Genomic DNA, 13,089 nt, shown 5'->3' with positions numbered 1-13,089 from the left:
CCTTTAAAAGCTAAGCATTCAGGGTACAAATTAATGATTTTTTAGTCATTTAACTTTAAAATTTGTCTGCTTTAACTATTAAAAGATATTCAACTTATATTGTTCTTACTTAAAATTACCCATGTTTATATATTTTAGTTTTCCTACCTTTGCTGTTAGTTTTCAAAGACAGCAACAAACTATATCCTTAAAGGTGTTTCTTTCTTTATTAGAGCACTTGCTTTCAAAGAGTGGCGGGGACTGCACTTTTATTCATCAATTCATAGAATGCCAGAGTGAGTACAGAGTGTTTTTCACATTGATTTTAATGAAGTCAGGGGCTAAAATTGAAAAGTAAGCAGAAAAATGAGATTTCAATGTGTTTGTTATAGTAGAAGTACACAAAGGGCCATCTTCAGACAACAGCAAATCTTTTCATAGTGTTTCTCTTTCTTTCTTTTGAGAAAAATATTTGTCTTCTACAGACGGACCCGAACATTTCATATTAGCCCACTATCCCCCCAAAAAGGAAGTTTCAGGCTTGTTAATTTTGAGGTTCTTAAATAAATTTTTAGATTAAATGAAGCACAAAAACAATTACAGTAGAACCTCCATAATTGACCATCTCCCAACATTGACCACCTCTGTAAGCTGACCTATATACTCTTTATGCTGACCACCTTTATATATTGACCAGCTTGTTACAGTCCTTTGGTGGTCACCTTACAGAGGTCCTACTGTGTTTAGTTTGGGTATTCAATTCTGAAGATGGCTCACAGGGTAGCAGGAGCTTTCTAGGGAAGGAATAGTAATAGATTGTCCTATAGTGTGACATGAACTACTTTCCCTTAGGGGAAGACTATCTTTAAGAATATTTTAAGTGGGCGGCGCCTGTGGCTCAAGGAGTAGGGCGCCGGTCCCATATGCTGGAGGTGGCGGGTTCAAACCCAGCCCCGGCCAAAAACCACAAAAAAAAAAAAAAAAAAAAAAAAAGAATATTTTAAGATATAAAACTAAAACTTGGAATAAAAACTTTTGCTATATGCCAAAAAATATATATATATATTTTAAGATAGAAGATAAGGGGATTTTAAGTTAAAAAAATTTTTTTAAAGAATATTTTAAAGATAGTTTGGCTTCTGAGGCAATTTAGACCTCTGCTGAATTCTGAACAAAAATATTGTGAATTCCAGCTCAGCGCCTGTGGCTCAAGTGACTAAGGCGCCAGCCACATACGCCTGAGCTGATGGGTTCGATTCTAGCCCGGGCCCTCCAAATAACAATGACGGCTATAACCAAAAAAATACTGTGAATTCCTTTTTACTTGAAAATCGTGTAGCTATTTAGACCTGGCACAATTTCAAGTTTGTGATATTATCTTGGTCTTACTAGTGACAAACAAAGGTCATCTTGTGTAGTAAAGTTTTGTTAATGAAGTCTGTATCTTTTCCTATGAGGAATCAATTTCTCAGACATTTTTCTCTTTTTGTTCTAACTTTGAAGTGAATGGTTTTCCATCATATTATGCTCATAATTTCACTGTGTGCGTGTGATGCCCTTCCTCACCCATACTTACAACTTAAGGAGCACTTGGAGGTTGTAAGGATCATACCTGGTAATTGCAAGAGACATAAATTCAGCAGGTCAAATGTAATATTATTCAGAGATCCTTCAAGGAAACTTGTAATTTCATTTATTGGTTTTAGAAGAGCTGTTTGGGCAGCTTTAGATACCATAATATTAAATGTGAATTCAGTGTTACTTTGAGGCAGTTACTTAATAAATATGTTATGTTCCTTTCTTTTAATATAATACTCATAAGTCAAAGATTAGTATATCCTTTTGTTATCTTCTAATTATTGAATTTCACTTTTATGAGAAATTAGCACAGGGATTTGAGGCAAAGTAATTAAAAGAATACATAATCTGGGACGGGTGCGATGGCTCACACCTGTAATTCCATCTAGCATTTTGGGAAGCTGAGGTGAGAGGATTGCTTGAGGCCTAGAGTTTAGACTGGCCCAAGCAACAGGGGAACCCTGTCTCTACAAAAAAAAAAAAAAAAATAGAAAAATTACTCAAGCATAGTGACATGCAACTATAGTGTCAGCTACTGGGAAAGCCGAGGCAGGAGGATTGCTTGAGCCCAGGAGCTTTAGGTTGCCGTAAGCTATGATGACATTACTGCAATCTAACCCTGGCAACAGAGTGAGACTCTGTGTCAAAAAAAAAAAAAAAAATCTAAGCTCAGCGCCCCTGCTCAGTGGTTAGGGCGCCAACCACATACACCGGGGCTGGTGGGTTTGAACCCAACCAGGCCTGCCAAACAACAATGACAAGTACCACAAAAAAATAGCCAGGCATTTTGGCAGGTACCCGTAATTCCAGCTAACTTGGGAAGCAGAGGCAAGAGAATCGCTTAAGCCCAAGAGTTTGAGGTTGCTGTGAGCTGTGATATCACAGCACTCTACTAAGGGTCACATAATGAAACTCTGTCTCTAAAAAAGAAAAGAAAAAATTTAAAATAAAAAACAAAAAGGTCTCGGCACTTGAAGCACCAGCCACATGCACCGAGACTGGCGGGTTCGATCCCAGCCTGGGCCAGCTAAACAACAATGACAACTGCAGCAATAAAATAGCTGGGCGTTGAGGCAGCTACTTGGCGGGCAGAGGCAAGAGAATTGGTTAAGCCCAAGGGTTTGAGGTTGTTGTGAGCTGTGACACCACAGCATTCTACCCAGGGCGACATAGCGAGACTCTGTCTCAAAAATAAATAAATAAATATAATAAAAAGGCTCTCATTATAGCTCATGCCTATAATCCTGGCAATTTGGGAGGCTGAGGCAAGAGGATCATTTGAGACCAGGAGTTTAAGACCAGTCTGTTCAACATAGTGAGACTTTGTCTTTGCAAAAAAAAAAAAAAAAAAATTAAAAAATAGTTGAGCATGGTGGCGCATACTCAGGAGAATAATGCAGGATAGTGCCTGAGCCCCAGGAGTTTGAGGGTACCATGAGCTATGATCACACTCTTGCACTACAGCCTGGGCAACAGAGTAAGACCCTGTCTCAGGGAAAAAAAAATATGAATCTTAAGAAGAAAGACTTTTTTTTTTTAATTTTTAAATTTTTTTCTTTGAGACAGAGTCTGACTTTGTCACCCTCAGTAGAGTGCTATGGCATCATAGCTCACAGTAAGCTCAAATTCTTGGGCTCAAGCAATTCTCTTGCCTCAGCCTCCCAAGTAGCTGGGACTTTAGGCAGCCCAGCTATTTTTTTTTTTTTTTTTTTTTTTTAAGAGAAACTCTTGCACAGGCTGGTCTCGAACCTATGAGCTCAGGCAATCCACCTGCCTCAGCCTCCCAGAGTGCTAGGATTACAAGCGTGAGACACCAGGCCTGGCCTAGAAGAAAGATTTTATACTTACTTTTATTGCATTCCTTTTCCTTTCTTCCTGTTTCCTTCTTTTCTTTTCCCCTCCCTTGCCCTCTCCCTTCCCCTTTCATTTTCTTCCTATTTCATTTTTTTCCCCTTTCCTTTTACCTTCCTTTTTCCCTTCCATTCCTTTCTCCATTCCTCTCTCCCTTTTCCTTTCCCTTTCTTTTTCTTTTCTCTTCCCCTTTCTCTTTCTGCTTTTTCACAAGGAATCTCAGGTTAGACTTAAAGTTAAAAACCTCTCAATGGCGGTGCCTGTGGCTCAGTGAGCAGGGCGCCGGCCCCATATACCGAGGGTGGCGGGTTCAAACCCAGCCCCGGCCAAACTGCAACAAAAAAATAGCCGGGCGTTATGGCAGGCGCCTGTAGTCCCAGCTACTCGAGAGGCTGAGGCAGGAGAATTGCCTAAGCCCAAGAGTTGGAGGTTGCTGTGAGCTGTGTGATGCCCCGGCACTCTACCAAGGGCAATAAAGTGAAACTCTGTCTCTACAAAAAAAAATAAATAAATAAATAAATAAAAACCTCTCAAGCTGAGCTAAGGATTTTACGGCCCCTATAGATACCTGTATGAATTGGGTAAACCCCTCTTTTCTTGAGTCTCAACTAACTTGAGGTTTCTAAATCTGTCAGAAAATGACGTTGTTTACCTACCACAGATCTGAAAATGTTATTGATGAGTTACCAGGACAGTTTATTCAAAGAGCTTTTTACTGGCCTTATAAAGTCAGTCTGATTCCTCAAAGCAATCTGGGCATATCTGAAAATATGCCATTCCAGTCAAAGCTTGGTAAAATAACCAGTTTCTCTAATTCTGTCTTGTTATCAGAGAAAACAGATTCTTACTGAAGTTTTGCAAATAATCTTATTGCCATAAAATAAGAATACTTAATAGTTTTCAAACTTTAGAGAAATCAAGTAGAAAGGAAAATAAATGCTTAAGATTGCTCACAAAAATGTACTTTTAACAGTTTATCGAAAGTTACGAATAGCTAAAAAGAAGAAAAGGTTTTCTTGACTCCAAGAAAACAAATAAACAAAAAGAATCAGCAATGTTTTAAACAAAAAGTCATAAAAATAAATTAGTTTAGTCCCATGTAATTAATTTTGTTCTGTTTGAGGTTGGGTTGGCAATCTTCATGAATGTGTCAGCTTTTTAATTAAAATAAACCAGTTTCTTTAGAGTCTGCAGGGCATCCAGCTAAAGTGTCTCTAGATGTTAAAGCATGTTTAGTTAAAGTGGAAGTAGCTTTTAATCAAAAGGAATACAAAGTTTAATATTTAGAACAATTTATTCTGGAGTTTGTGTGTCACAATGTTTGCTTGTAGGGCCTCAGAAAAAAGGTGGTGGCAGTTTCATTGAGTCCAAGTCAGAAAAATGGAAGAACTGAAAACATTATTTGGAAACTTATAGTCAGGAAAGAATTCAGGATTCAGTCCAAATGATAAGAGCTCTAAAGTTATTAGAAATGTATATTCAGGGTGGCGCCTGTGGCTCAGTGAGTAGGGCGCCAGCCCCATATACTAAGGGTGCTGGATTCAAACCCAGCCCTGGCCGAACTACAAAATAAAAAGAAATGTATATTCAAAAGTACTTCTCAGTTCTTTTTTTTTTTTTTTTTATTAAATCGTAGCTGTATACATTAATGTGATCATGGGGCACCATACCCTGGTTTCATGGACCGTTTGACACATTTTCATCACACTGGTCTTCTCAGTTCTTTCCATGAGTCTCTTTGAAGAAGGAAATTTTGAATTATAATCATTTAAAAAACACTTTTTGAGAAGAATCAAAATAATAATGGTCCGTGAGTGACAAAAAGTCTTAGACTAGCCATGGTTAAAGAGACAGTTGACAACAAAATTTGGTTGTCAGTTTAACAATTTAATATAATAATAAGCTTACTTTAATATAACAACATATAGACAACAAGTTAACATGATAATCATACTTATTGATAACATACACTAAGACATCTGAATTTTAGAAATTTCATACAACTTTGGAGCACATATTAAGAACAATTTTATACAAATATAACTCCAAGAAAGTTAAACAGCATTTCGCATTTGACAGTGCCTTCTTTATGGTTTTCCTATGCCAACTGAGCCTAGTACATCTCTCTTGGACTTTCAGTGGCTCTAGTATTAAAAGACAGTTTGAGGTCAAAAATAATAAATTTAGGATTTTTATTTTGGAAAGTTTGTCAGATATCAAAAGTTTAAAACACTTATCATAAAACAAGATCCAGGCTACTAAAAAAATCATAGTTATTCATTTAGCCAAAGTGGTAATTCAAGATTATAAAAATCTTTCCAGAAAAGGGTCATGGAGAAATGGAAAGAAAAAAAAAGATTATTAAAGGCCAAAATTTTAATAGAGGAGACTTAGTTTCTCAAATAATTGTAAGAGCTAATAAACACAAACTGAAAAACAAGCCAATAAATAGGCAAACTGAATCAATCAATCTTTCTGTTTCTCTCTTCCCTCCATTTTTTTTTGAAGTTTTTTCAAAAGGTGAACAAAAATCTTTTACTATCTATTAAAATTATGTAAAAACCTTGCTTAACAGAGAAAACCAAATTTTATATTTGCATTAGCATATTATTAACAGTAAAACTAATTTTAGTAAAACTTCATAAACAAATTTATTTAATCTTAATCAGTTTGACCATAGGTAAGCTTTTTAATAACCCTTTTATGATTTTTTACAGCTAATTGCAAGGTGATTTTGTAGAAAATAAACAAGTTGGAACACATTTCAATTTTTTTCTTTTTGTGGTAAAGCAAAAGCTGTGCTTTAAAAAAAAAATTCACCTTTTGGCTCGGCATCCATAGCACAATGGTTACAGTGCTGGCCACATACACCAAGGCTGGCGGGTTTGAACCCAGCCTGGGCCAGCTGAGCAACAATGACAACTGCAACAGAAAAATAGCCGAGTACCAGCTTCTTGGGAGGCAGAGGCAAGAGAATAACTTAAGCCCAAGAGTTTGAGGTTGCTGTGAGCTGTGATGCCATGCCACTCTACCCAAGGTGACATAGTGAGATTCTGTCTCAGAAAAAAAAAGAAAAAATTCTGTTTTTGTTACTTGGTACTTTATGCAGAAAAATAATAAATAAATAAATTATCTTTAGAAGCTAAAAAAGCTTTTAATCAGGCAGAAAGATTGGACTTTGAACAGATTTAAATGTAACATTTTGTATAATTTTATAACTATAAAGTAAATATTCTAGATAAAAAGAGCTTCATCACATGCAATCTAGAAATTGGCAAGTGATTTTGTAAAACTTGCTAAAAAAGCTTCAGGAATTTTCCTCTTTAGGGATTCAGGATGAATTTGGTTCTAGGGATGGGGAACCTGCAGCTTCAGGGCCTAATTCAGCCTTCAGTATCCTTGAATGCAGCCTTTTGACAGAATCCAAATTTTATAGAACAAATCCTTTTAACAGGCTCAGCGGCTAGGGCACAAGTCACATACACCGGAGCTGGCGGGTTTGAATCCAGCCCGGGCCTGCCAAACAACAATGACAACTACAACTTAAAAATAGCCGGGCATTGTTGTAGGCACCTGTAGTCCCAGCTACGTGGGAGGCTGAGGTAAGAGAATCGCTTGAGCCCAAGAGTTTGAGGTTGCTATGAGCTATGATGCCACGCACTCTACCGAGGGTGACATAGTAAGACTGTCTCAAAAAAACCCAAATCCTTTTAACAAAGAGATTTGTTCTGTGATGTTTGGATTCTATTGAGGAGTGGCACTTGGGGACCTGGAGGACCACATGTGGCTTTGAGGCTGAAAGTTCAGAGCCCTACAATTCTATGTTCATTGCAAATTTTAGTTATTTAAAGTTTACTGCATAAATTTAATGGATACTGTAACACACTTTTTGTGTTCTGCTAAAGTTGCTTTCTAAGTTAACAAATTGTACATCTCTAAATCTGTTTTATACATATCCATGAACTCTGATTTCACTCAAACATAGAAAAGATAAAGGGTGAATAGTGGAGAACTAAAGACGTGGAGATCTGCTGTCTCTTTGTGGGCAAAGAAGACCTTTTCTGGGCTGCTGCCTGCCCCTTTGATTTCTCTTATACTGCCTGTCCAGATGAGGACTGAAGTATCACTGCTGAGTACCCGAGGAACTTAAGAGCTCTACTCTGTAGAGACAAACTGCTCCTCCTCCAAGGGCATCTTTCTATCAGAAAGGCCTGCCCGTGCCATAAGCTGATTTTGTGAGGACTTTTTTTGCTTATCTTTGGTGTTGGATGTCATGAAAAAAGTATGTCGTTTTTTTTGCTCATCAGCTTTCATTAGTGTTTGTGTATGTACTGTGTGGCCCAAGACAACTCATTCTTCTGGATAATGGAGTTAACAAGTCCTCTAAAGTGAGCCTCATGTCTTCGTATTCTTTTTTTCTTTTTAAGTGTGAAACAATGTTTATTGAGAAAGAGAAAGATAGGGTCAGAAGGTTTACAAAGCAAAGTACATTTGCTGTAAACACCAAACAGACCTCATTGCCACGTGAGGTAATCAATGTCTTTTGTCTTCTTAATTCATGTTTACTATGAGACTGAACTGTTGTTATTATTAGTTCAATTATTTCAATATTTGATGTCTTACTGTTTTTTTCCCCCCTGATTTTCAAAAAATTCTCTTCCTGTCACCACACCCCATTTTGAAATTACATTTACTATCTGTGTGTGTTTCTCTTGTTCTCTCCTTTCTGTCAGGGCTTTATTCTGCCATAGAAATTGCCATTTCCTTATTTGGCGTGATGCATTGAATTGGTGTTACTATGTGACTGTTTACTTTTCATCACTGTATGAAGTCAGCCTTTCTAAATCGCCAGTATTACTCTGATTATATTATTCTACTTAAAACATATTTTTATTTTCTTTTTTTGTTTGTTTGTTTTTCACTTTTTTCCCTGTAAACCAAAGCAATTTATTTATGGCAAAGAATAGACAACACTTGGTGTGGTTCTCTGTTCCATAGTGGGTTATATCTCTATTATAGGAAAACTCTCCAGGTAAGCTAAATCTTGCTAATTTTTTATTTCTTTGTCCTTAGAGTGGTTTGTCCAGTCTAGGGTATATTGGTGATTTGGTTGTTTATATTGATCATTTTCCAGGTTAATCATCTTTCTAACTTTTCTGTCAGGTTTTCTCCCCAGTATACCTGCATAGGCGATAGTCTTAAATTCATGCCAACAGTGTTTTGGTATATAGACTGTTTCTTTTAAAAGAAAAAAAATCCATTTCTATGTTCTTCAGATTGGTTCCTTTCATTTCATTTTCAACATGTCCTTAAATTCTAAATCCATTTTCCTATCTCTGTTCTTCCTTCAGTTTTAAGACAAATAGCCTCTGGAACTGTTTTTATGAAAAGGCAGAGTATCTCATACAGCAAGAATTGCTTTCACTAATTTAATTTGGCTGCAGAAGCAAATAATCTTGTGAAAGTCTGTATTGTTAAAATGAAGATCCTCACAGAGTCTGTCCTATGAGATTCTAAATCTCTATTTTGAATTTAACTGCTTTCTGAAGGGAAATGCATTGCTGCTTGATATTGAATGATGATTTTAATTTGATCATATCCGTTTCTTTGTTATGGTTGCCTTTAATTTTTTTAGGTGACTAGCTCATTTACATTTATAATGTTTAGAATTGGATCAGAGGGATCTTAATGTGAATCCTGACTCAAGCCTCTTACTTATGGTGTGATTCTGGGCAAATTAACCTCTTTAAATCTTGATTTCCTTGGGCGGCGCCTGTGGCTCAGTCGGTAAGGCGCTGGCCCCATATACCGAGGGTGGCAGGTTCAAACCCGGCCCTGGCCAAAACTGGAACCAAAAAATAGCCAGGCGTTGTGGCGGGCGCCTGTAGTCCCAGCTACTCGGGAGGCAAGAGACTCGCTTAAGCCCAGGAGTTGGAGGTTGCTGTGAGCTGTATGAGGCCACGGCACTCTACCGAGGGCCATAAAGTGAGACTCTGTCTCTACAAAAAAAAAAAAAAATCTTGATTTCCTTACTTATAAAATGGAATGGTAGTACCTAACTCATAGGATTATCATGAAAAATTGAGATTATGTTTACTAAGTACTCTTAAGTAATGCCCAGTACACAGAAATACACGTTAATTGGTAGATAGAAAACACATTGGAGGCTGGGAGATTGGAGAGGTATTAATGGAAGATTTTCATAACTACCAAAATACATGCCATTTGAAATATTTGTTCTCAAACACATTATTTTGATGTCCTAGTCATAACATTTTTTTAGTGAAATCCGATTTTGATGTTTAGAAATATTTTCCAGGTTGGCAGTAACAGCAGAAGATTGTCTAGTTCTTTTATATTTATCTATTCTTCTCTTTAAGTTAATTTTTTTTTTAAGATCCTAGGCAGCTTACATCAGTATCAGATAGTTCATGCTATTTGAGTTTATCTTCTGCTTTAGCATTTCAACTAATTGTAGCTGTCGAGTGAGGAAAGGGCTCCTTAGCTTTAAGAACTCAATTCAGGCTTGGCATACCTATGCTCCTTTTGAACTTCTTTTGAATTTATTGTTTGCGTTGTGCTTCCTTTTGATTTTGTACCACATAGTAATATAGTCAGTACCTAATTTATTTCTCTCAACCGAGAAGTAAATTTGGTTCTCTTCTATTCAGTCTTTAGCAAGATTTGATGGTTTTTGCAACTTGATAGTTTTTGTAATTTGATAGTTTTCTGACTAAACTATATGTTTGGATGATGGTTCTTGAATTTTGTCAAACTTATTAAAATGTCAGTTCTCTTCCTTAATAGGTTCCTTACACATGCCTGCACATATATATCAGGTACCAATTAAGAATGTTCATAAATCAAACTGTATATAAAACCAGCACATTATACCCCATAATTGAATTAATGTACACAGCTATGATTTAATTAAAAAATGTTCATAGCAGCATTATTCATAATAGTTTAAAATCAGAAATAACCCAAATGACCTTCAGTAGTCAAATAGACATACTATATAGTAATATCCCATTTATATAAAGTTTGAAACCACTGAAATTATATTATTTAGTCATGCATGTTTGGATAGTATGCCTAGAAATAAATATAAAGAATTATATAAGAAAGGATAGTAGTTACCAATAAGAAGGAAATATAAAGAATTATGTAAGAAAGGATAGTAGTTACCTTTATGGGAGAGAGGGGATTTTGATTAGAAAGGAGAATGTAAGGGCTTTGGATGTTGGTAAAAGGTTTTGTTTTTTGGCTTGATCTGTTGCCACAGACTTTTGCTTTGTAAACATTTATTAACCTCTACCTTTGTGTTCCTTTTTATGTGTTTTCATAATAAAAAATATGGTTTAAAAATGTAGGAAAATGAATAATCATCTTACTAAAGTATACTTCAAAAAAGAATTTGAGGGAAGACTCTCTGTCTTTCAGCTGTGCCACAATAAATAGTTCTTTCAAAACCTGTAGTTATCATTATGTGAAGTTCTCTTTTTGAGTATCTGAAGAAGATAGTCAGAGACAGAGATCTCAGGTCTTCCTTCCTTTTATTACATGTCTTAGGCTAATGACTTACAGTACTCTCAAAGATTTGAGGTCTCTACACAAAGTTTTAGGCTTAATAGTGAGAGGCTTTATTTTTTTAATGATATATTTTTCTTAATCCTTTAATTATAGACCACTAGTGATTTTGTAGATTTGATAATGTAACCTCAAATTATTTCAATAGTGATGGTCAGGCATGGTGGCTCATGCCTATAATCCTAGTACTCTGGAAGGCCGAGACAGGAGGATCACTTAAGCTCGGGAGTTCCTAGACCAGCCTGAGCAAGAGTAAGACTTCCTTTCTACAAAAAATAGAAAAATTATCTGGGCATGGTAGCACATGCCTATAGTCTCAACTACTTGGGAGAATGAGGTAGGAGGACCACTTGAGCCCATGAGTTTGAGGTTGTGGTGAGCTATGATGATGCCATTGCACTCTAGCTTGGATGATAGAGTGAGACTCTGTCTCACAAAAATAAAAATAAAAAAATATAATAAGGCTGGGCATGGTGTCTAATGCCTATAATCCCAGTACTTTGGGAGGCCAAAGAGGGAGGATTGGTTGAGTCCAGAATTTTGAGACCAGCCTGAGCAACATAGTGAGACCCTGTCTCTTAAAAAAAAAATAAGGATAATTAATTTCTCCAGAAAGATCAGATGTTTCTTGGATGAAATAAATAAAGATGGCATTTTCAAAAAAGGATCAGAGTGCAGATAGAAATTTACATGACACCTTATTTTTAAAAAAAAAATTAGTAGATAGATTAGAGAAATGGGTGAAGGAAATATTCCAGGCAATAGAACTAAAGGTAAGAGATTTTTTTCTTTTCTAAAAAAAGGGAAAATTGGGCGGCACCTGTGGCTCAGTCAGTAGGGCGCTGGCCCCATATACCGAGGGTGGCGGGTTCAAACCCGGCCCCGGCCAAACTGCAAACCAAAAAATAGCCGGGCGTTGTGGCAGGCGCCTGTAGTCCCAGCTACTTGGGAGGCTGAGGAAAGAGAATCACTTAAGCCCAAGAGTTGGAGGTTGCTGGGAGCTGTGTGAGGCCATGGCACTCTACCGAGGGCCATAAAGTGAAACTCTGTCTCTACAAAAAAAAAAAAAAAGGAAAATTTAAGAAAATGAGGATATTAATCCTGGAGATGTAACATTTGTTTAATGAGTTCCAGAGGGAGAAAAAAGAGAGATTAGGAGAAGAGAGGGAGAAAAGAAATAATAGAGAAGAATTTATCAGTTAAATAGAATACAAGATAATTCCCTAGAACTGAAAGATACGAGCTTTTTAACTGAGAAGATGCACCAAATGCTCAGTACAGTATATTTTAGAAGACTACACACTGAGCCAGACACAAAAAGCCACATATTTTATTATTCAATTTGTATAAAATATCTAGAATAGGTATAATCCATAGAGATAGCAAGTAGATGAGTAACTGCCAGGAACTAGGGAACTTCTTAACTACTTAATGGGCATGGGATTTCCTTTTGGGTAATGAAAGTGTTACGGAACTACATAGAGGTGGTAGTACACAACATTGTGAATGTGCTAAGTGCCACTGAATTGTTCACTTTAAAATGGTTATTTATGTTATGTGGATTTCACCTCAATTAAGAAAAAACAGACAGACCATACACTTAGGAACATGAAATTTAAGACCATTAGGGATAAGGCAAAGAATCTGGAAACTTCCAGGGAGAAACAAAGCATTTCATACTGTATTAGTCATAGTAAGTTAAATTGGAATACAACAATAAATAAACTCTGACATCTTAATGGCTTAATTCAACAAATATTTCCATAGTATAGGAGTATACTCTGTTTCACATTATCACTCAGGGATCTAGGTTGATGGTGTCTTTACCATCTTATGATTTTTGCCGTCTCAACACATGGTTTCTAGAAGTCCTGTAGTGGAGTATAAGTGAAGTATAGAAAACTACTTTCTGGGCGGCGCCTATGGCTCAGGGAGTAGGGCACTGGTCCCATATACTAAGGGTGGCAGGTTCAAACCCAGCCCTGGCCAAAACTGCAACACACACACACACACAAAAAAAAAAGAAAGAAAGAAAAAGAAAACTACTTTCTTAAATGGTTTCATCCTGGCTAGTATCAGTTCTGTGGATCT

General features: G+C 36.6%; 1 protein-coding gene across 24 annotated transcripts in view; it reads left to right on the top strand.

Moving 5' to 3' along the window:
* The window catches only part of SLMAP (sarcolemma associated protein), a 197,298-nt gene that overhangs the window by 142,953 nt on the left and 41,256 nt on the right, over positions 1–13,089 (top strand). For 15 of the 24 annotated variants that reach the window (XM_053600226.1, XM_053600216.1, XM_053600210.1 and 12 more), the window contains one exon: positions 213–275. The exons of the other annotated variants lie outside the window; for them this stretch is intronic. In XM_053600226.1, the coding sequence (XP_053456201.1) occupies positions 213–275 (63 nt within the window). The remainder of the gene's footprint in view (positions 1–212; positions 276–13,089) is intronic. 24 annotated transcript variants of the gene reach the window in all.

Source organism: Nycticebus coucang, chromosome 8, assembly GCF_027406575.1.
Source record: "Nycticebus coucang isolate mNycCou1 chromosome 8, mNycCou1.pri, whole genome shotgun sequence".
Taxonomy (NCBI): domain Eukaryota; kingdom Metazoa; phylum Chordata; class Mammalia; order Primates; family Lorisidae; genus Nycticebus; species Nycticebus coucang.
The sequence above is the reverse complement of the archived record's forward strand: the minus strand, read 5'-3'. Positions and strand labels throughout refer to the sequence as shown.